Genomic DNA, 23,539 nt, shown 5'->3' with positions numbered 1-23,539 from the left:
ACAATTTATCCTCCCGTTTACGATGGTATTATTATTAATTTACCGTGCAGCAGATTCTCAAGTATGTACTTTCTAGGGGGAAAAAAAAAAAAAATTCGAAAAGGAACTCAAGCGTAGGAGCAATCAAATTTCGAATAATAAAATGATAAAACCCACGAATAATTATATTATTATGATGTTTATCTCGGTAAAAATTAGAATTCGCATTAGTAAAAAGTAATTATAAAATATCGGCTTGAATTTTTACATTAGAAAAATATGAAATTTTGAGAGGACAACATCAACAATGGCTTCTTATGTGGTTCAATTATTTTATTTAAAAATTTGAAATTGCATTTTTAATAGAAAACTAAAAATATAATTCTAAAAGTCAACGCTTGGCGGCGAGAATTTAAATGAAAATTGAAATCGCTAGGGGTCACTAGCGCTGCAAGTTTACTTTCGTCGAAGAAAAGGTGAAGCGTGATAATCGATTTGTACACGAAACCGAGATAAATAAAATTCACCTTGAAAATTACGGAGAAAAAATTTTTAATGGGAGAGAGAGAGAGAAAAAAAAGCCTCGATTCCTCGTAATTGGTGCTCAAAAATCAAAATTATTAGATTTGTTAATTAATTTCGACGAAAACAAGGTCGAGCACGATCGAATCGACTGGAAAATCGAAGATTCGTATAAAAATGAAACCAAAGGATAAATGAAATTCACTTATAATCAGAAATTAATTGCACACATATTAACAACGAATAATCACATGATTAAGAATGGTATTAATACGAGTAAGCCTTAGAATTATTGAATGCATTCATCGATAATTTAATCATCAGAGTTAAAGTGAATCAACCAGATAACGTTATTTCCAATTAATAAATGTTTACACATAATATATATAAAAATAATAATAATAATAGAGAAAAAAAAATGAAAAGTTATATTTAGAATTCTAATTGCAAATTCCTCCGTCGAATCGAGAAGTTTCCAACAAATATAGTGTGTAATGTTCGTGATAGTAATTTCGTTACGAAACATAAGTGTTTCGAACGATTAATTTAAAATAAAGTTTGTGATTACATCGCTTTTCTCGATTTCATTAAGAATAATCGAATTTTATAAAAATATTAAATATTGACAATTTGATATATAAACTATTATCTAATCTTCATTGCGTGGATTATTTTTGTTATCTTTTGAGTATTAGATATTTCATTATATATTATAAAAAAAGGATATTTAATTAAAATTCTGAATATATCTTTGATTATTTCTTCAGTTTCTTTAAAAAAATTTTTATGAACAGAATTTTTCAATGTATAATAATAATACTTTTTCAATTATGCCCACATAATATTGAACAATAGTAAGTGTTGTAAGAAACAAGTAAGAATCAAATAAGATAAAATTTAATGAGGTTAAATTAATGATTTTGTCACAGTATTCAAAATTTATTATGTAAATTTATTATGCAAATATTGTTTAAATATGGAAGAAGATAATAACAGTAAAAAAGATATAAACAGAGTTTTTTTTTTTTTTTGTTTTATTTTTGATGCTAAACAGCAGTAAAATGTAATATTTTCTCAAAAAGAATGACTAAAGCGCTTATTTATCCTCAATAAAAGATAAAAAAAAGCAGTAACTGCATTATAAAATATTGCTTCTTAAAAACAATAGTTATTAAGCTTTTCAAAAGTTCTACACATCAACTGGCAAAAATTAAGACACGTGAAAGAATCTTAACCTGATATTTTATCAAGAAAATATATAATACACCATTTTCATAACAAATAATGCTCTAGATATTAACCCTTTACGATTCTACGTCTATGACTGAACATCTCATTCTGCTTAGACAACAGTTTTATTTGGTGAATCTTATGTTTATACCATATAAATTCATTTTACCATATAAAGTCATTTTTCATGAAGAAGAAAAAAAAAAAATTCTCAAAAAGCAACAAATTTTACTCTCTCTTTTCTACTTTAAGAGAAATCACTTTCTATCCAATTACATCAAAAACCCTCTGTATATCCAAATTATCACATTCAAACTGTAATACAAACATTATCTGTTTACTTATAATATATATATATATTGAAAAGCTTAAGGAACTAAAATAAACTAAATTAAAAAGAAAAGAAGAAGAAAATCCTACCTTGAAGACCTCCGAGAAGAAGCCAGCGCCGATCTTCTCCATATAAAAATCGTCCAATCGGTTCAACGAGGCGACCGCATGCCTCAATGCCTGACAGGAAGCGCCCGTCCTCCTCTTCGTCCCTGTATCCTGATACTGGTCGCCGGGGCACACGTTCAGGCTGCAGATATTGCTCTCCATCTCGGTGGGCCGCCACGGGTCGCGGCACTTCTCCCTGTAATTCCTCGGCGAGGAGAGTTGCAGCTCCGTGGGAAGATCCTGCGGCAGACAGGAGACGCAGCTCTGCTGCAACGCGTCTCCGTTAGACTTCATCCAATCCTTGGCAGGTGTCGAGGTGGCGAAATCCCCCCTGCAGTTCCTTTGCTCGCAATTGTTGGCGGAGGTGGCCGTGGCGACCATGTCCACGATGTCCATGTTCTCCACGTGGTACTTGGACTTCTGGCATGGCTCGTCGGTCGACTGGATCACGGAGATGGCGGTGTTGTAATCCATGGACGGGTTGGCAGGCTGGCAGTCGTTGGGATCGGAGGATCTGCCGCCAGACTTGCTCGCGACTCCCTGCGACCTCTGGGAAACGGACTTTCCAGGCATTCCATGCTGCTCCTTGAGAAACTCCCGGCTCGGGCACCCGTGCTTCTTCCCCGGCTTCGAGCAATCCCTCGCCCCCCCGTTGTCCACGTTCAGATTGCTCAGGCTGGTGGAACAAAGCACCCTTTGCGACTTGGCGGACCTAGCCAAGTTGGCGCAACTCGTCGAGTTCGACGAGCACTTGTGAACACCCTTCGAACCCGCCGCCTGGCTTCTCCCGTGCCCTGCCTCCTTCGCCGAGTACTTGGAACAATTCTTGGAGCCTCTGCTCGCCTCGAACTGAGGAGAGAAATTGGACGAGGTCGGTTGCGAGCAATGATCGACGCCCCAACCCTTCGATTTCTCGTCCGATGCTTGTTGCTCGTTCTTCGACTTCTCCTCGCTCGAGGACCCTCCCTCCTTCGCCCTCTTGGGCCTCAGCTCCTCCGCGATGCAGGGTGGTGGCTCCTCCTTCGATCTCCACAGCTTCTCCTCGAGTCCCGTGGAGGGCGCCTCGGAGACGACCACGGGCACGTTCTCCTTGGCCCTCCAAGAAGGCTTCGACTTCTCGTCGGGGAGGATGGGGGGGGGCTCGTCGACCGAGAAACAAGGAAGGCAGGTGGTGGCGGCCGTGGTCGGCCTGGCGCACGATTTCGACGCTCCATCGTTCGCCGTGGGTGGGCCCGGCGTGTTCGAGGGTGGCACCTTGCCGAACATTTTATTGCGGGGACGTTGAGCAGGTCGCGCGCCGCATCACACGGATCGGTATATCAGTCTTTTTGTTTGGCCGGCCTCCGCGCGGCTCAAAAAAGGGATGACGCCGACACTCGACGAGGAAGACACTCGAGGCGACCACCACCGGCTCCGTCCTCGCCCGGCATCTCAGGGATCTGGTTCGATCGGGCGTGGATGGCTCTTGGACGACGAGGGATCACATTTAATAAGAATTTTTGAGCTATTTTATTCGTGGGAGTCTCTCTGTTTCTGGCAGTGGGTGGGTTTGGTGGGTCGAAAGTGTGCCGCTAGGACATGGCCCTAGCACGGGGCGCAGTGCGACAACGCGTCGATGAACTCGAGCAGCACGTGGAACATCCGCAGCGACGGAAGTTGGCGCATCTCTCTTCTAACTCTTCGAGCGTTCTCGAAATACGGAAGGAGATTTCTCTGGAAAAGAAATTTTTTCGAATTTTTATTATTAAAAATGTATCCTCGATGGAAGATAAATAAAAAATTATTATCTATTTAAAATCTTTTCGTTCAAATATTAAAATTAGATTAATTAATATTAAATCTACTAAGAAAATTCCTAGATTAATCTAATATATAGTAGATCAGTAATTTCAAGAATTTTTCTATTCTTTATAATTATTGTATATTTATCATCTATTAGATTCGTTAAATATTTTTAATTTTATAGTCCAAATTTTATTTTTCTTAAAAATTGGAACTTTTCCTTTTCATTTTTGAATAATTTTTTCTTATGAATTCTAATAAATTGAAAACAAATTTGTTTAATATCAACATTAATTAAATTTATTCCAATTTATATAATAGTTTATAATAACTAAAATTAATTCATGAACTTTATTTTTTTTAATTGTAAACAGAATATACATTTCATTTTATGCAAATGAATTTTATACTTTGAAAAAATTATTAGCATGTTCAACAATTTTTAGATTTAAATAAAAATATATTTGTTATTATAATTATTTTTTATTAATTAGATTCTTAAATAAATTTAATATTCAAAATTTTAACTTTATATTTTATATAATAAATATCAATTATATACATTTTTAACTTTAATATTTAATTATATATGCAATTATATATCCAATTTTACTAGCCTTTGTAATTAAATGAAATTTAATTTTTATAATGGTTAGAGTTAAAACTTATAACTGAATTTTATTTTTTTTAATACTTTCAAGAATATTAATAATTTGAAATTACCTTATTATTCTAAAACATGTATTCCTAAAAATAAATTTTTATAATATTCGTGAATATTAAAATTATAATTTTTAATCATTGTAAAAATGTTAGGGAAAAAAGTGTATAAAAGTTTATACGTTAAGAAGGACACTCAGAATTTCAATTTTCTTGATTCGAATAGAGATAAAAATATGATGAAACGATGGCCAAGTATTTATATAAATCGTCCATCAAGTTTTATAGGTCGCTTATAAGTAATGATACGCTACATTTCTCAAAAGTTATAACAAGAAATAACAAATTTTGTGAACTACACTTTCAATTATCGTTTATTTAATGTAACAAAAAGTAGCAAAAAAAAAAAAAAAAATCGTATGAAAATAAGTAAAATTCAATTAAAATACGCTCAAAGTTTTAATTAGAAACTTATTACGATAAAAGGAAATAATGAAGAGCGATTTATTGAATTAACCTTTCCGATTTTTTGCAACGATGCATCATACAGAATTAAAAAATCAAAGAGAATTCTTCACATTAGATAGAGATATATGCGAGCATATAAATAGGAATATTATCTCCAACTAATTCTTTTAACTGATTCAACTGATTCATGAAAAGTTTCATTTCTATTCTTTTATATAATATAGAATTAAAATACACCATATATATCCATCAAATTACGATCATTCTTACACCTTTTATACCAGATATAAATTAAAAACTTTCTCTATTTATATATTCTCAGCGCTATATACTTCCGTATAGAGTCAATGTAGCGTGATGGTTTCATGAATATTTAGTAAAATTATTGAAAAAATCCCTTTTCGTCGAAATATCTTTTTACCGAGATGTACAAGAAGGCTTGTTAAAAGAATGAACGAGAGAAATAGTGAAAATTTTGGCGGTATGCATGCGACGTTCCATTCTAATGTATATGCCAAGTTCTCAAGACCCGGGAATGCGGACAGATTTGTTAAATAACGCGGATATATGTATGCAGGTTGGCCGAGTATACGCAGTGATACATTAGACAGCGCGCACGGCAATTTGATTTACAAAGCAGTGCTACTTCTTATTCCACCAGTTGCGGCAGATGACTGTTTTCACACGCGAGAATCGCAATTTATGATAAAAGTACCGAGCGCAATTACGAGAGACTTATTATGTTTAATTGGTAGAATGTTGTCGCGGACTGATGCGTTTTTAGACAGCGGAAAGTCTTTTCTGCCGAGATCAAATATTTTGTTCCAATTTTGAAAAATTCTAAAAAACTTCCGTTGAAATAACATTTAAATAAGAAAAAGACTCGACACTCTATTTGGATAAAAGATTCTCTCGCATATCTCGTTACATCTTTAATCTTTACTTGATCGACAGAAATGTAAATTATTCGCAAAAATATAAAAATAAAAAATTCGATGCATCGTGTTTTGAAAATAATAATGGAAATAACGTACCTGTAAAATTGAGATTGATGTATCCAGTGATTTCCTTTTTATGCTCTACGAAGATATTATACGTTCTTCGTGTCAAAAATTCTGGGACAAGTCCTTGGAGAATACACGAGAACACATAAACGAAAACCGGGAAAAGCGCGCTCGGTGTTGCTGTCAGTGACAACACACTCGAGATAATACATTCGATCGCGAAAGTGGCGTGAAACTCACTGGGTCTGTTGGCAACGTGACGTTAAGTTGATTTTAGAAGACCTTGAACCACGTGAGGGAATTCGAGCTCGCAGAAGAACAAGACGTCAAATACTGTCGGCAAACACGGACGAGACGGGAGGCATGACCGAACGGCATCCGCACGCTGTCACTTTTGTTTACTGTCCGAAGGCGAACGTCGGTTCGAGGGAATCGTGCGACTCCGACACGACTCGACGTTGATCGATGATGTTCGATTGCATATCGTGCGATCTCGATCTGCGATTCTTCCTCTTACCAGCACGATTTTTTTAATCTACCACTCTGAACGATCGGTGGGTCGAGTAAACAGTGGGACACCACGCACATCCGATTTGAATTTTTTCGATAGACCGTCCACCCTGGAGTCACAATTATACACCACCATACGCACTATGCACGAGCGAACACCGCACTTCTTCTGTTACGTGGATTGCTGTACACTGGATTTTCGTGAACGATAATGTTGTGCAAATTTTTCTTCGCGAGATTCTGAAAGAGACCGATTCACCGACAACGCCAGACGGCGGCCATTACAGAAATGAACTGCTCCGCCGCACGCCGTCTATCGGCGATAGCCGACGTTACCCCCACCACCTTCCTACTAATGAATCGAATGTAAAGACGGCACGCGTCTTTCGAATGTGCGCATTCTAAACGCGGAATTTTTTATTCTCATCGTTCTATACTTAAATTCGAACAAAACACGCGAGGTGTGGAATGAATATTAAGCAAAAAAGATTCATCGTATAGAATCAAAGACACGAATCTTTCTATTCTTTAGCAAACAATAGGAAGACTTTGCTTTAAGTTCTTTGAAAAAAAAAAAGAAAAAAAAAAAAGTATTTTCTATTATCTTTTAAAAAAAAAGAATTCTTAGAAACATTTCTTACTTATCGCGTGAATATAACATTTTGTTTAATTTCACACAAGAATAATATTATTATTATGAGAGAACGATATTACCATGAAAATAAGAATAGAGAAATTGTATCACTTGTTCAATGAAAATTCTACGAAACAACGATTTCACTGCACGAAATAATTTATGAGAATTTCCATTCCGACTTTACCGCCACGATCTCTTCTCTATGATGCCGAACAACTAGTTTTTGCGAAGCAGAATGAAAGTGTGAGAATTCTCATATGCATACAAATACACCTTTCACTGTCTTTCAACAATTTTCGGTTTCTCACATAACTACTTAAATTTCTCATTTTATTGTCAACGACTCAGCACAAATAACTCGACACATAATTTCATGGATTTTTATACGATCAAATTATTATCAATTGTCATTCTAATTTTTGAATTCTTTTTCTATTTATTTTTCTTAAAATCAAATATAAATTTTAAATATGAATTTTATAAATTTATTAATGATTTCTTAATAAATTAGCAATGTTAAAAAATAATTGTATACATATAAATTAAAATTAACGTCAGAATTTGTAATTTTCAAAAAACGAATCAAATACAAATGAATGTTTGCATGCAGTGCATGCAAGTATTCGATATATATTGTATATTCTTATGTTTACCAGCCTGATTCTTTCCTAACCTATCTTTTAGTTAATAGTTACACGTGATGTATCAAAATATATTTTAGTTTTTTAATTTGTTGTTATTATTGCATATAAATATTGAAAATTAATATAAAAAATTTAAAAAATGGCGAAATTTTGTCTAAGTAAGTTAAATTATTATTAATCCAATTAATACAATTAATAACGTACGTTGTTAATAACGTACGAAAGTTTGTTTATCCTAAATTTTGTTTAAAAATATTTTTTTTCTATAACTTTTCTATAATTATTTTTATAGTTTTGTTTATTATATTATTTACTTTATTTGTTGTTTATCATAGAGAAACCGAGCAAACGAATGCCAGCTCGAAAAAGATATAAAATTGAGAAAAAAGTTCGAGAACACAATAGGAAGTTAAGAAAAGAAGCAAAGAAACATCCTAAAAGTAAATATTATAACTGTATATATTTGAATTATTGTACTTATAGATATTAATGATTTTTTTGTTGTTTTATAGACAAACCAAAAATAATTGAAGTTCCAAATCAATGTCCTTTTAAAGGAGATATTCTTAAAGAAGTAGAAGCTATGAGAAAACAACACGAAGAAGAGAAACAAAAACAACGTGAAGCTGCACGTCAAAAAAAGCAAGAAGAACTTGCTAAAACAGGTCTGCAAGGATTAGTTTCAGCTGCAGAGAATAAACAACAGCAACATCAACAGATGGAAATAGATACACCGCATGAAAAAATAAAAGATGCTTTAACTAAAGAGGAAAATTCATTAAAAACTTATTACAAAGAATTCAAAAAAGTTTTAGATGCAGCTGATGTTATTCTTGAAGTTGTTGATGCTAGAGATCCTTTGGGAACTAGATGTAAACAGGTATATTAAATATATTATAAATATAAAATGTAAATAAAGATAACTTATATGAATTATAGGTTGAAGAAGCTGTACAATCTGCGAAAGGAAATAAAAGATTGGTAATAGTTTTAAATAAAGCAGATTTAGTACCCAGAGAAAATTTAGATCAATGGTTAAAATACTTACGTAGTAGTTTACCAGCTGTAGCATTTAAAGCTTCCACTCAAGATCAAGCTAAGAGATTGGGTAGAAGAAAATTGGGAAAAAAAACTGAAAAGATGATACAAAGTGGAACCTGTTTTGGTGCTGAATTATTGTTGTCACTGTTAGCAAATTATTGTAGAAATGTTGGAAATGTTAAAACTAGCATTAGAGTTGGAGTTGTTGGACTTCCAAATGTTGGAAAATCAAGCGTTATTAATTCTTTAAAACGTAGTAGAGCATGTAACGTGGGAAGTACTCCAGGTATTTATATTATAAAATAATTATAAGATTTATTTTATGATGTATGTTTATATTTTTTTTATAATTTTTAATTTTTTTTATTTTAAGGAGTAACAAAAACTATGCAAGCAGTGCAATTAGATTCTAAAATAAAATTATTAGATTCTCCAGGTATAGTTTTTGCTAATCCTGGAGATAATTCGGATGAATCTTCAGTAGCTTTAAAGAATGCAGTAAAAATTCAATCCCTAAAAGATCCATATACACCTGCAACTGCTATTTTGAAAAGAGTTTCTAAACCGCAAATAATGGAAATGTATAATATAACAGAATATTCAACACCTGATGAATTTTTTGCTTTAAAAGCTACCAGAATGGGAAAATTCAGAAAAGGTGGAATACCTGATACAATAGCAGCAGCTCGCAGTATTTTGGAAGATTGGAACTCTGGAAAAATTAGGTATTATTTATAAAACCTATTTTATAGATTATCAAATATAATAACTTGTACTATTTTCTTAGATATTATACTGTTCCTCCAGAACAACCGGATTGTCACGTATCCGCAGAAATAGTTAGCCAAATTAGTAAAGAATTCGATATTGAAAGTTTTGCTGCACAAGAAAAAATGATGCTTGATAATTTCGAGGAAGAATCTTCAAAAAAACAGACCTTTGATTCATTATTAATTGAAAGTTCTGGACCAGTTTTATCTGCTATGGAGGTTGAATTGCAAAAGAAAGCAGTAAGTTAACTTACGCATATTATACGTACGAAATATATACATATATACGTATTTCCTGTTAAAATAATTATATCGTAATAATAATTTTTATAGCAAATTAAAATTCAGAATAAACTGAAAAAACAAATGGAAAAGTCAAAAAAGAAAATGGATGAAACAAGAAAAAAGAAAACAGATCCACTTTTTGAAATTGAAGGTAATCAGAAATTAAATAAAATGAATAAATTGCAATTTAAAAAAGAAAAGAAAGAACGAGCTAGAAGAGGTAAGAACATTATTTTTTTTCTTAGAAAAAAAAATATATATATTTTTTCAAAATATATATATTTTGCTTTATCATTTGAATTTTATAGAAAAAGCAGCTACCAAATTGGCGGGTCAACTCGAAGAATTCAACATCTCAGCATCTGATGATTATGACTTTAATACAGATTTTGTAGAGAAATAAATATTGTAAACATATTTATTTAAGATTTATATGTAAATAATAAAACAATAAAAGAATTTTTTATAGAAACAATTTTTTAATAATAATCTTTTAATTACTTCAAAATTATAATATACAAATATTTCAAAATAATCAAAGAAAAGCTATTAAATTAAAAAATATGCCAAAGCAAAAACTTATTGATAAATAAAAAAAAGTGTGCAAAAGACCAATTATGGTTTCTAAAATTGATACTATTTTTTTTTATTATTAAATTTTATTTTAACTCTATTGATTTAACATAATTCGTAAAATGTAGACAATAAATGCATCATGACAAGCAACTATGATGAGGATCATTTGCCCATTTCTTCCTCAAACAGAAACTCGTATTTTATGAAAGAAAACTAACGAACTATTAATAATAAAAATATCAAATATAATTTTGTCAAAATATAAATTTGATAATTCTTATCACGTGCACTTTTTCTTTCCGCTTAATCATTTCATCTTTTAAATATGCATTAATATCAATAATTCATGAAAACAATTACGTTTTAATTAACTTAAAACGTAATATTCCAAATTTATTTATTCCACAATCTATGCATGAAATAAAGTTATCTATTCTAACAATACTTATCGTAAGGAAAAATTAAATTATATAGAGCTCATAACAGTTATAAAACTATATAATCAGCGTGCATGATAACTCAAAACTACTGCAGTTGTACAATTCATAAGTCATTCGGCTATGAGTCTTCAACAAAGTAGCAGTAACCGTGACGAGTGACATTTAATATTTATTAACTCATTAATTTCCACCGCAATAATCGGTCCATTTTTCTTCGCAATTTCCTCGCGATTGTTCGCGTGTCATCCGTTTCATATCGCTTCTGAAAAAAAAAAATAGTAATGAGCAAAAAGGAAGGGGAAATTATTTTTCCGTTAAAACCAGCTGGTCCACCGAAAGTGTGGAAAATTATCGAAACTAAGAATAAAGACACAGGTGCTTCGACAAAATTCTCTATTCAAGAGATACCAGAAGACAGATATCAGGAAGTGATTGATCATATGTGTAAATATTTCATTGAGGATGAGCCCATATCTAATTCATTGAGTAAGTCGTTTTTCTTTTTTTTTCTCTCTCTCTCGTATATTTTTAATCGAAGCAATAATTCTGAAACAAAAAAATTACACGGTAACATAATAAGACGTTAAGAATAGATTACGACTATGCTCTTACATGACATTGTTATTCCTACATGTGACGAACTTATTCCTACATTTATTTGATTATTTAATTCCATGAGGATCTTTTTTTAAATTTTTATCGAAATTTATTTGAAACAATAGAAACGTAACTCTGTTTTCATACGATTTGATATGATGAGAAGAAAAGATTTTTAATTTTAATATTTTTTATTTAATTTTATAAAAATAAATTTCGTTTCATTTTTATACTTCGTAAAATAATTATTTACAATGTAACGCTGTCAAAAATAAAATAGCTCATGCTAATCCGTTCATAAATTAATTCTCTTATTCATCCTAGCAATATTATATAATATGCTGCATAATCTGGTCGGAATGTAGTTATCTATAAACAGATTAAATTTTATCAGCTTACGATAAGTCATTTGTTTATGGTAACATCTTTATCTATGATATTTCTTCAAATATTTTTTATATATTTTTTAAGAATAAGAAGAATTTTATATTAATCACGAAATCTCTCGTGAAACTCAAAAATAATTGAAATAATTGAATTAAATTAAAGAAGTATATATATGTTTTATAAAATTATTTACAAAATGGTAAAAAGAATTTTTTAAATGATGAAGCTATAAAATGAAACGATGAGAACTTTGAACAGAGATTTCATAAAAAAAATTTCCACTTATGATCATTAATTACTTTTTTTTTTTTAGTAGAAGAAAATATAGAAAAAATTCGAAACATTTTATTGATATTAAATTCCTTTAAATTTTGTCTCCTTTCCATTATTTTATTAAAATTCTCTTTAAGTATGAATTTTTCTTTTTTTTTTTTTCAATCAAAATTAGAAACTTAGAAATATGAAATGCAAATACATTTAATTTTTTTAAATGCAAAATTCTTTTAATTAATGTTATGTCTTCTTTCTATTATTTTATTAAAATTCTCTTTAAGTGTGAATTTTTCTTTTTTTTCCAATCAAAATTAGAAATTTAGAAATATAAAATGCAAATACATTTAATTTTCTTAAATACAAAATTCTTAAAATTTTCTTTCCTTTTCATTAAAAATTTTCATTATTCATTATTTTAAAATCTCAATTTCTCTATTAAAATATTAAAATACATATAAAAGAATAGAAAGTAATTTATAATTACCATATATATCATAAAGTCTTACTTTATTTTTCCTCTTTCATTTCAACTACTTGTTTCCTCAACTTTTGAACTATTTTGAACTTTCGTCGATGTTTACAGTTAATTATCGGATAACGCTGAATTTTCACACTGTGAAAATTATATCATAAAACGTACGAATATTTATTCCTGTAAACAAATAATATTAGAAAAGGCAAAAAAAAAAAAAAACAGCAAAAATTTAAAAAGCTTGCTACTTTCAGATGGAATAAACGATCCTGACTACGTGGAAACTTTTAAAAATTTTTGGGAAAAATTTTTGGAACAAGGTTTATCAGTGGCTGCGTTCACTGAAAATGTGAATGGCGGTAAACCTATACTCGCGGGATGTAACATGCTTGGATTGAGTTTCAAGGAGGAAGAATTCGATTATAACACGATTAAAGTAAATTTTTTATTTAAACGTAAGAAAAAATTTAGACGTAAAGAAAAGAAGAGAAGATTTTAGAGAAACGTTTGACATTTATTTTTCAGTCGAAAAATGGGCTGAAGGTAGTCAAAGCTATTATCGAGGTGAGCAAAAAGGCAAACGTGTATGAGAAATATGGGGTGGATAAATACATGACCGCCTTTGGCCTTTCGGTGAATCCATCCTACAGAGGAGCCGCTCTAGGCGGTCATCTTCTTAATGCCAGGTACAAAAGTTCAATCATTAATATACTTTTCTATTCTCTTCTCGATATTGTTTTTCACTCAATTGCGTTTCCATTTATGTTTCACAGCTTGGATAGATAATATTTATATTTAAAGTATAGGAATAGGAAAATTTTACCTTTAATTTTCACACACATTGTAAAATTTATTGTTGTTTCATTCAAGATTGATTTGTTTTTCTTCAATCAATAATAATGCTCAACTGTTACATCTTGTGCAGACTTGTACATACTAATCTAAAGAGTGGAATTGTGCCAACTGTGTAACAATTCTCAAAGTACTTACCTTCTGTTCCTAAAACAATTTATCTCTGCACCAAAATTAAATAATTCTGCATACCAAATTTAAATAATTCAAGTTTCTTCATCCAAAGTTATTTCTACATGCATGTTTTATTTTAACCAAATTTAATTTACTGAAAAAAAAAAAATGATAAAATTAATGAAAATAATAATTTTTATTTGAATACTAAAAAATAACAAAAAGATATATTTGATGGAATAAAATAAAAATTTATTACATGAAACATAGAAAAATAAATATAGTACAATCGTATAGGGGAAAAAAAAAGTTGAAAATAAAAGAATAAAATTCAACGCTTTTCAAGTAAAACAAGTTTGCAAAATTTTCCACTATAATAATAACTATTTTCTGATAGAATATGAATTAGCAATAGATATTGTGCTATTTGCTGACGATAAACTATTTATCTTATATATAACGCACACTGACATATGCTGATTAGTGACAATTAATAAAAATGATGAGTTCAACCAATTATAAGAAACGTGTGACTATATGTAGGTTGGTAGGATTGTGTAGCTTGATTTACCTGGCTATGCTCTATATTTTTCCACCAATTTTTATGCCAACTCAAGAAGTTAATTATCCCTCCAATGATAAAAATTTCTTTTGTTTAAAAAATTAGTTTTTCGAGAAAATTAAATTTGAAAAGCCAGACCATTACACGATGTTTAATTTAAATTTTGTTAAGAACAAATGATAAAAATTTTATTCTATATTTTTTTGATATTATTTTCACGTGTAGAAACCAAGTGTAGAACCATTTATCGATAGTTCACTCGTATCTAATTGAAAATGTACTTGAAAATTTTCCAAGCTTGTTTTTATTTCAAGATGAATGGAAAAATTTTATTCTTTCCCTTTTCAATTTATTTTTCGTATAATCTTATAAATTCTGGTATAAACATAGAAATAAAGATATAGAAAGAATTTTTTTTTTTATATTTCATTCCATCTTAATGTAGTCCCTTATTTACTCCCTTTATGCAAATTTAAATTGAATTTCTGTACAGAGTGGATATTGGTCGTGAATACAATATTTCAGTAACATCCACAGCGTTCACCTCACCGATCTCTCAGAAACTAGCCGCACGATGTGGATTCGAAACTTTGATTGAGAAAGATTACGTGGATATGGTGGATGAAAAAGGAAACCAATTGTTTCCAGAAATCAAAGTGAAATCTCTGAAAATCATGAGCAAGAAGCTCTTTTAATGCGAGTAGTATCATAAATCGAATTATAAATAATTTAATGTTTGTTTATTAATTTTAAAGATAATTTTACGTTCTTTGAAAAGTTATTTTAATTCTTTTTATTATATATGTATATATACATATCTTTGATAATTTCATTTTTCGAAAATGGTAATCGATGTGAAACATATTTTTTTTACATATTTCAATGTATGATATTTTATTTAGAATATTTTATCATATATTTTCATTTTTTCAAAATGATTTAAATTTATTTGCAAAGAAATAACTCTTAATATCATTTTTAAAAATTTCATTATAAGTGATTTATGTAATTTTATTTGAAGTATGATTGTGAAAGAGTAACAGTTTAATAATCTAATCAATTTGTAACTTGTTGATTTTTTTAATCTTACTTCGATAAATAAATAATTGATAATATTCTCAACAATTGGAAAAACATAGGAAAGTTCTTGGAAAGTTAGAAAAAAATAAAGCATAATAGACTACGTATATAGCTAAAGCATATACGAATAACAGAAAGAACGTTTGAATCAACCTAAGAAATATTGAAAAATCGTATACATATCATAATAGTTGCTTATCACTGCGAAAAAGAATACAAATGTACAATCTCTGATAGTGCGAATTATGAGAAATGCGAGTAATGAGGTGATGTGGTCTATTTCCTGGCGTGGCAAGAGGCACAAGACGAGCAAATTACCTGACAATGGGACAAACGATTTCAATTTGTGTCAATAGGAAATTTTATCTCCACGTTTTACTATTCAACACTGGTCGAGAGCAATACGAGTGCAAAAAATTTAAAAATTTTCTGCCTTTTTTTTTTGTAACAACATTTCTAAAGAATTTATAAAAAAAAAATAAAGAGATTCATGAAAAGGGAAAAAGAAAAAAAATTTTCTCTCCTAAAAAAGAAATTGAAGAATTGTTACACGTAGAACCGGTCAATAAGAAAAACATGCACTGAATTTCTAAACTGAATTTCTAAACAGTGACGTATCAACGAAGTTAATGAAAAATATTTGTTGACGAGTGGAACGACGTTGATAAAAAATCTTTTGTTGTTTTGTCCCCTATGTCCAACATGTTGCATACGCGACGTGCTTCGAATTTCGATAGTTTCGCGATGAGCACTCGGTGACTAACTGTTTTACCATCAGTGCATGCTGAAAATATGGGCGAATGCACTTCCGCCTATATCGATAAGCAGCAACAATGCGTGGTATACAGGGATACGTGTGTTACGAAATTCGAATGACAATCATCGTATTTTACCTTTTAGGGCAAAATGCGGGCCAATAAGCAGTGATATTAGTATCTAAAGCATACTCATTAATGAGATTGTCGTTCGATGTTCGATTAATTATCATTCATTGCTATAATTACATCGAAAGATAGTTATTTCTCTCTCTCTCTATTCACAGCTTGGTATACATATATATATATATATATATATATATATACATATAGAATAATAAAATATATATCGATAATTCAGTAAATCTATACATTGGAATAAGTAAAAAATATAAAAAATATAATGGGATGAATACGAATGGAATATAATGCAATTTTGATAGAATTTATATGATAATTAATTGAGATAATTCAAAAAAAAATTATCGATAGATATTTAATTATTATATATATTAAACAAATAAAAAAAATGAAAATTGTGTATTCAATTCTAATTTTAGTTAATAAAAAAATATTATGAAAATTATTTCTTTTTTTAATTATTTTTAATACAAATTTTATTGAAATTGATAAAATTGAACGTTTTTTTGTTAATAGATATTATTGTACAGCTATTTTTGTAAATTTATGCATAAAATAATGGACCATCCATCAATTATTTTTTATTCCATTAAATTTTTATTTATAAGATATTTTAAAATATATAGTGTATTCAATGTAAGTAAGTAATCTATTATTATTTGTGAGAAAGAATACAAAATATATTTATATTCAAACAATATTTTTGAATATGAATATGTATATGTATATGTATAAATCATATTAAATAGTATAATATAATAATAATATAATATATAATTGTTAAATAAATTATAATTTTCGCATAAAATATTATATTATTATTAATTATTAATATTGTAATATTTACATTGTATAATATTTTGAATAAAAATCTTAAATAAAATTCATTTTATTTAAGATATTAAAACATATTAAGTTTATATATATAAATATATATAAATAACATATGCACATATTCATAAAAGCATAATAAAAATAATATTAATATAATATACAATTATTAATTAAATTATCAAATTAAAAATTATATAATTATATTAAATATTATATTAATATATTATATATTATATTATAAAAAATATATTGTATTATATATTATATTATAAAATAAAATATATACAAGATTTTCATAATACGTGTTCACTAAATATTAATATATTCATGAGATATCTTTAGATGATAGATTCTAAAAATCAAAACAGATATAAAAGTGAGTATACTGAAAATGTCTGTTAAGATTTGTTTATTAAGTTATAAATAGAATGCAGATGTTCATACTCGTCAAATATTTAAGAAATTACCATTTATATTTATAAAAATATATACATCGTATATACATGAAATATGTATACAAATAATGTAGAATACATATTTACAATTTTGTATAAAATTTTTTAAAATATATCTATATTATATTTTAAATTTCAAATTTAAAAAAATATATTTCAACGACAATATATTATTGATATTTGTGAATATTTATCGATAACAAAAGAATTCAATTTTGTAATACAAATATGCTATGTAATAAGCACAAAATATGCAATATTTTTGTTCGAATGTTCTTCTCTTCAAAAAAAAAAAATGTGCAAAGAATATCCATATACAATAAAAAAAATATTTTTAAGATCTTCCAATGACCAAACAAATTTCTACATTTTGTATCTTTATATCATCGTTCTATATTCTATGCATTTGGATGAACATTTGCACTCTAGCTGTAAGCAATTGAAGTTTACGTTAGATGGCATAGAATAAGAAAATCAACAGTAGCGTGACATAGTACTATTTTACTGTACTGAATATTTCTTTAATGTTAGGTTAGAATATAGATTTTTATATTAATATCATTTCCATTCTTTAATTCTTGTTTTTATTACATATAGTTAATTACTTAATTAGTTAATAGAAAAAGAATTTGTTTATAATTTTTTAATATATAATATATTTTCAATGTTGCATATCATCTATTCAATTTTTCAATACAATTTTGGTGATTTGATAAAAGTTTATAATAATATATTATTCTTTGCAATTATAATAAAACGATATTATTATTTAAGTGATATGATTAAATATTTTGAAAAATGATTCAGTCTCAGAAATAATTACACGTATAACATCAATTGCTTATAACTTAATAAATTAAAGAAATCACAATCAATATTTTTATAAAATTTTCTTCAATTATGAATTAATGATAAAAATATAATTTATGATTCAATGTATGATATATTGAATATATGTATATATGTATATATATTGTGAATGTATATATATTGAAAGAAAAATATACTTTTTTTGTAAGTAATTGCTTCAGAAAATAATAAATTATGAATATTTATTCTTTCTTTTTTTATTAAATCTATTTGTATTTGTATTATTTTTTAACATAACTTGTAATGACATTATTTTATAATATTTCAACATATATTATCTTAAGCATTAAAAAGAAAAAAAAATATGAAAAATCATAAATTTTATTTCCAATGCTAATTATTATTTTACATTTATGATTATTCTATATGATATTTTATATTAACACTGTTTGATATAATTCTTGAGAAATTTAACACGTAAGAAAAATATCTCGAACACTAACGTATATAAAATTGTTTATATAATATTTTTTACTTATTTCAACAAATAGAATTATCTTCTCGAGTATACAGATCTATCACCGTATAATCCATTTTTCTCACCCACGTTCCGTTTCCTCTTGCTATCTGTTCAATTCCCATGTAACTGTAACATAAGTATAGAGAAATTCGATGCAGAGGTGTAACGCGAAAGCAGTCGATAATCTTGACAAATGGATGTACATAAGGTGGGAGGCGTTCGAGAGGCGTTCTCTCTAATGCTGCCAATGTCAGGTATTATTGAGCAAAAGATGATTGTTACGTCTAAGGTGCGAAATATTTTGCATTGTTGATCGTACGTGAATACGTGAGTAATGTTATGTATATATATCATTAATTACGTTCAATGTACATATTTGTACAATTCATATTGGAAAGAGACGAAAGTGGACAAATTGTATAATGTCAATGATTATATATATGCTTCGAGTATATTTAACGAATGAAGGGCAGGACAAAATTATATTCTCTCTAAAATTGTTAATAATTAGTAAATAAATTCGAAGAGCAATTTTATTCACTTTTTAAATTTTCGAAATTTTATTCGACGATTTAGAAGAGAAAATAATTGAGATTTTCAAAAAATATAATTAATCATTTTCTTCTAATGATTTGCATTGATTTATAATTTTTATTTTATTTAATTTTTTATATTTTCAAATTAACTCTTTTCTCTTTGATTCAATTGTTATTGTTTTTTTATTAATGAAAAATTTTAATATATGCATATTTAATGAAGTATTTTAATTTATTTAGTGATTTTTAAAGAATCAAATAAAAAAATAAATAAATTTCGTATTGTAGTTTTAAAATATTAATAAAAATTCAAATTATTATATTTCTTCGGTGAATTTGTAATAATATGGAATATTCGACATTCTGTAATAAATAAAATTCTATAAAATATAAAATAAAATTTCTAATTTTAAAATTATTAATTTAATTATTTTATTTATAACTATAGATAGTTTTTAAATCAAAAGAGAGAGAGAAAGAGAGAGAGAACATCTTATATTTTTATTTTTTCTAGTAACATTTTACATATAAACTTATCTTTGTTTTACCATCTTTTATCGAGAATTAAAAATAAAAGATAAAAAAACTTTTTCTTGCCATATTATGCTACATAATATTATCATAAATTATATATATATATATATATATATATATATATTATCATAAAAACGTTTAAAAATGTTCTAAAAAAATTATTTACAATGAAATAGTTACAAAATTTCAATTTCGTTATTATAGATAATTACTATTCCATTGATTTAATATCGCATTATTGCAAAATTGCAAACCAATGCATAAGAATATTAAATGAAAATTAAATCCACGTGTTAACTTTTCTTCATATTCCCTCTTTCGTGTTACAATTGCAAACGAGTGCATATCATAATTCTAAGAACTATTTTTCATTAATTCATATGTTAAAATTTTTTTTCTTCAAATATTCTTTTTATATTATTTAAATAAAAATTTCATTCAAACCATTATTCGAGATTATCGCGATAGTAATCGGGTAGTTTAGTTTTTTTTTTTTTTGTGAATCCGACAGGATCTTTATCGCGCATGCGTACGCAGCTTGCAAACTCCTACACGCGTACAGCATCGTCTACGAAAATGTAACTATAGTCACCGCGGATTTGTTCGCCGGCTCAGTCGCGTTCGGCGCGTCGTACGAGCAAGTGTGTTTTTGTTTGTTCTCACCCCATTTCCAACTTCCTTTTCATAGCATTTCCCCAACTCTTTGCCCTGTACTCCGTCCATCATTATTTCCGTCTCGACAAGGAATCGTTTCTTGCGATTTTTTTTTATATTTTTGACGAAACGGCAATCCGCGAAAAAAAAGCGCAATCAAAAGGATAATCAAAAATGCATCGAACTTAAAAAACCGGCCCAAGGATTCTCATTAAAGGTGAAAAGAGCAATCGTATCGCATTTTGCTGTTTTCCTTGTTTCTTTTTTTTTTTTTTTTTTCTTATTCCGATATAAATTGAAATTTTCCACCCTTGTTCCATTTCTTATTATAACAAATATATTTTCTAACATTAACGGAGATCAAAATCTGTTTTTGATGTAATTGGATGCTAATCAATTTTTTTTAAGAATTTTTCATAGAAATTATTAAAAATGAAAAGATTAATAGAAGTTTCATTGTAATAATTAGAATTTTTATTTTTTTAAGATACCAGACTAATCGAAGAAAAATTCAAGTAATTCAATTTTACAAATAGACGACGTTGATTCATATACACGAAATTAGGAATTTTTTACTTCCTGATTAAAATATTCCACGATTGCAAAAAAAAAAAAAAGAAAAAAATAATGGTGTCGAATCGACGTTTTCTTCGTGGAACTTTCGTATTTTTCGATCTCGTTGAAAGACAATCGTGTATTTCGAATAAATTTCATCTCGCGAGGACATGTAACACACTGAGAATGTTTCTTTCGCGAAAGACATCGGTTGACAAGCACAAAAGTAAAAGAACGTAACTTGTTGCGGAATGAATTACCAACACATTGTCGTTGCTTGCAAGTGTGACACTGTGCATTTATCGAATGTGATTTTTCTTCTTTATTTTTTTTATTCGATTGTATCAAAGAAAAGGAAGCAATTTGAATGTGATTCAGAAGGGAGAAATGTACTTATTAAAAAAAAAAAAAAATATGAATCAGATTACTTTATCGACCGAGTTTTTTTAATTCTAAAAATTTTATTAAATTGATTATATAAATATATATATTTTATAAAAATATTAAATATTTCAATTTAAATATTTTATTTTTGAAAAAATATTTATATATATATAAAGATGTCCATGTTAATTGTCACATTTTTAAATTGAAATAAAATATAAAATATTGGAGATATTTCAAATTTTTTATTTTAATATACAAATTATTTTATAAAATTAATTATAGAATATAATTTTTATTCAAATAATCATATCAATTTTTATAAATTTTATTCATTTTATCTAATTTTCTAATAGATTTTTGTGTAACAGTGACTTATAATATTTCGATTCATGAATTTTATTCGTTTTTGGATTATTGACATAAAATTTACTTGAAAAAAAAAAAAAATTTAACGAAAATAAATTGTATGATCTTGGTATTTTGTTCTTTTTTTTTTGTGAAATTATAACATCTATTAAATTTTTCTTTTATTAGTGTGATTGTTTTAATATGCATCCTTTTGAAAATTCCAATAATTTAAAAAATAATTGAAATTAATTAAAATTATGATATTATAATCGTCATTGATAAAACCATTATTATGCAAAATTGTATTAAAAAAAAATTCAATACAGAAAACGAATTCATAAAAAAAAATTATTTGAATGATATTTTATTGTTGTGTTGATTAATTTTGTAAAGTTGATTTTTATATTTAAATAAAATTGAAATGCGATATGATGCTAAATTTGGATGATTCTATATTACCATTTGTCGGTATATTTGTGTTTAGAAAACATCTTTAACTTAAATTCATAACATGAATTTTTACATTTTATAAATAAAATATTGCTATTTACCTATTTAAAGAATAAAAATTTTACAAAAAGAATATTTTCATTATGTAAAGTAGCTTTATTATTTCTATTTTTAACCAGAAATTGATTAAATATTCCATTTTCATCATACACAAAATAAATAAATTTTCTATCGAAAATGATGAATAAATTTTTATTGATAAAAAAATCCATTATATACCGACCATGACATCAAAAAATTTAATAATAATAATCATTGAATTGAATATGATTAAGCATTTAAAGAAAAGATAAAGTACATATTGTCACTTGTTACGTTTGAAATTCTATGTTTGAATAAATATTACAAAAGAAGAAATTAAAATTAAATTAAAAAAGAAAAAAATTTCATATTTAACTTCCGTTTTCACTGGCTTTTTAAAATCATTTTATTTTATTTTCTCTTTGTCATTTAAGTTCAAACAGTCCAACAATGAAAAAAAAAATGAATAAAATTTTTGAAAGATTTATTAAAATATTAAAATTTCCAGATCTTTTTCCTAGATAAAAAATTAATATTAATAATTATGTGCAATTTTGATTCATTATTTGGTTTATTGTATGGCTTGAGTTTCATTATTGAAGTTCAGGGAAGTGGACTAAAAATAAAAAAATGAAAGGAATAATGAAATTCTTTATAAATTCAGCAGAATCTTCATCTTTTTTCCTTGATAGAAAATTAATATTATATATTAATATTAATAATTGCAAATCATGTAATTTTTATTTTATTTATTGTTAAAGTTTTCGAAGAAACAGTAAGTTGAAATGAAATAAAAAAAAAGGAATAAATGGAAAATGAAATTTTTTAATAAACTTTTTTCAATAATCTTATTTTTTTTTCCTTGATGTGACGATTTATTAATCATGAAATTTAATTTCAATAATCTCGAATCGTATAATTTTCATTTATTTTCTTACATTACTACTCAAAATCGAAAATATAATCGAATAATGTAAAAGATTGATAAAAGAAACTTCTAATATACTTGATATATAAAATCTTTATTTCTTTATTTTACGTATTATTAATAATGGTATCATTAATAATGATTAATAATCATGCGATTTCATTTATTTATTTATTTTTTTAAATTTTGTAATAATTTTTTCTTTAATTGGACAAAGATATATCGATT

The 23,539-nt window shown here is 27.5% G+C and overlaps 4 protein-coding genes and 1 long non-coding RNA gene across 5 annotated transcripts in view; 3 read left to right on the top strand and 2 right to left on the bottom strand.

Annotated features, from left to right (window-relative positions):
- Positions 1-7,142, bottom strand: part of LOC413385 — a 56,183-nt gene extending 49,041 nt beyond the window's left edge. Inside the window, exons 1-2 of the mRNA XM_396830.7 lie at positions 6,114-7,142; positions 2,152-3,882 (exon numbers count right to left, since the gene is read on the bottom strand). Coding sequence (XP_396830.4) covers positions 2,152-3,435 — 1,284 coding nt within the window. The 5' untranslated portion in view covers positions 3,436-3,882; positions 6,114-7,142. The remainder of the gene's footprint in view (positions 1-2,151; positions 3,883-6,113) is intronic.
- Positions 7,143-7,874: 732 nt separating this feature from the next.
- Positions 7,875-10,437, top strand: LOC724161 (guanine nucleotide-binding protein-like 3 homolog). The gene is made up of 8 exons (XM_001119916.4): positions 7,875-8,032; positions 8,210-8,314; positions 8,387-8,754; positions 8,814-9,201; positions 9,289-9,640; positions 9,703-9,925; positions 10,019-10,190; positions 10,279-10,437. Exons 1-8 carry the CDS (start codon positions 8,014-8,016, stop codon positions 10,371-10,373), a joined length of 1,722 nt encoding a protein of 573 aa, XP_001119916.1. The 5' UTR covers positions 7,875-8,013; the 3' UTR covers positions 10,374-10,437.
- Positions 10,438-11,041: 604 nt separating this feature from the next.
- Positions 11,042-15,024, top strand: LOC724126. The gene is made up of 4 exons (XM_001119858.5): positions 11,042-11,472; positions 12,970-13,151; positions 13,241-13,401; positions 14,737-15,024. Exons 1-4 carry the CDS (start codon positions 11,268-11,270, stop codon positions 14,936-14,938), a joined length of 750 nt encoding a protein of 249 aa, XP_001119858.2. The 5' UTR covers positions 11,042-11,267; the 3' UTR covers positions 14,939-15,024.
- On the bottom strand, positions 11,366-13,880 carry LOC102654151. The gene is made up of 3 exons (XR_001705970.2): positions 13,539-13,880; positions 12,728-12,895; positions 11,366-11,532 (listed from the first exon to the last, which is right to left on the bottom strand). It is a non-coding gene; the product is annotated as an uncharacterized LOC102654151 (long non-coding RNA).
- A 5,473-nt stretch (positions 15,025-20,497) lies between the features above and the next one.
- The window catches only part of LOC726935 (cardioacceleratory peptide receptor), an 81,779-nt gene continuing 78,737 nt past the window's right edge, over positions 20,498-23,539 (top strand). Inside the window, exon 1 of the mRNA XM_001122652.4 lies at positions 20,498-20,779. The gene's annotated coding sequence lies outside the window, so the exon portion shown is untranslated. The remainder of the gene's footprint in view (positions 20,780-23,539) is intronic.

Source organism: Apis mellifera, linkage group LG16, assembly GCF_003254395.2.
Source record: "Apis mellifera strain DH4 linkage group LG16, Amel_HAv3.1, whole genome shotgun sequence".
In the NCBI taxonomy this organism is placed as follows: Eukaryota; Metazoa; Arthropoda; class Insecta; order Hymenoptera; family Apidae; genus Apis; species Apis mellifera.
The sequence above is the reverse complement of the archived record's forward strand: the minus strand, read 5'-3'. Positions and strand labels throughout refer to the sequence as shown.

Bases quoted from the DNA above. Each gene is read 5' to 3' on its own strand.
- LOC724161 (XM_001119916.4), top strand. The intron at 8,315-8,386 runs GTAAATATTATA...GTTGTTTTATAG, and splicing joins AGCAAAGAAACATCCTAAAA to ACAAACCAAAAATAATTGAA. The intron at 9,202-9,288 runs GTATTTATATTA...TTTTATTTTAAG, and splicing joins TAACGTGGGAAGTACTCCAG to GAGTAACAAAAACTATGCAA.
- LOC724126 (XM_001119858.5), top strand. From the start codon at position 11,268: ATGAGCAAAAAGGAAGGGGAAATTATTTTTCCGTTAAAACCAGCTGGT. The intron at 11,473-12,969 runs GTAAGTCGTTTT...TGCTACTTTCAG, and splicing joins GCCCATATCTAATTCATTGA to ATGGAATAAACGATCCTGAC. The intron at 13,152-13,240 runs GTAAATTTTTTA...TTTATTTTTCAG, and splicing joins TCGATTATAACACGATTAAA to TCGAAAAATGGGCTGAAGGT.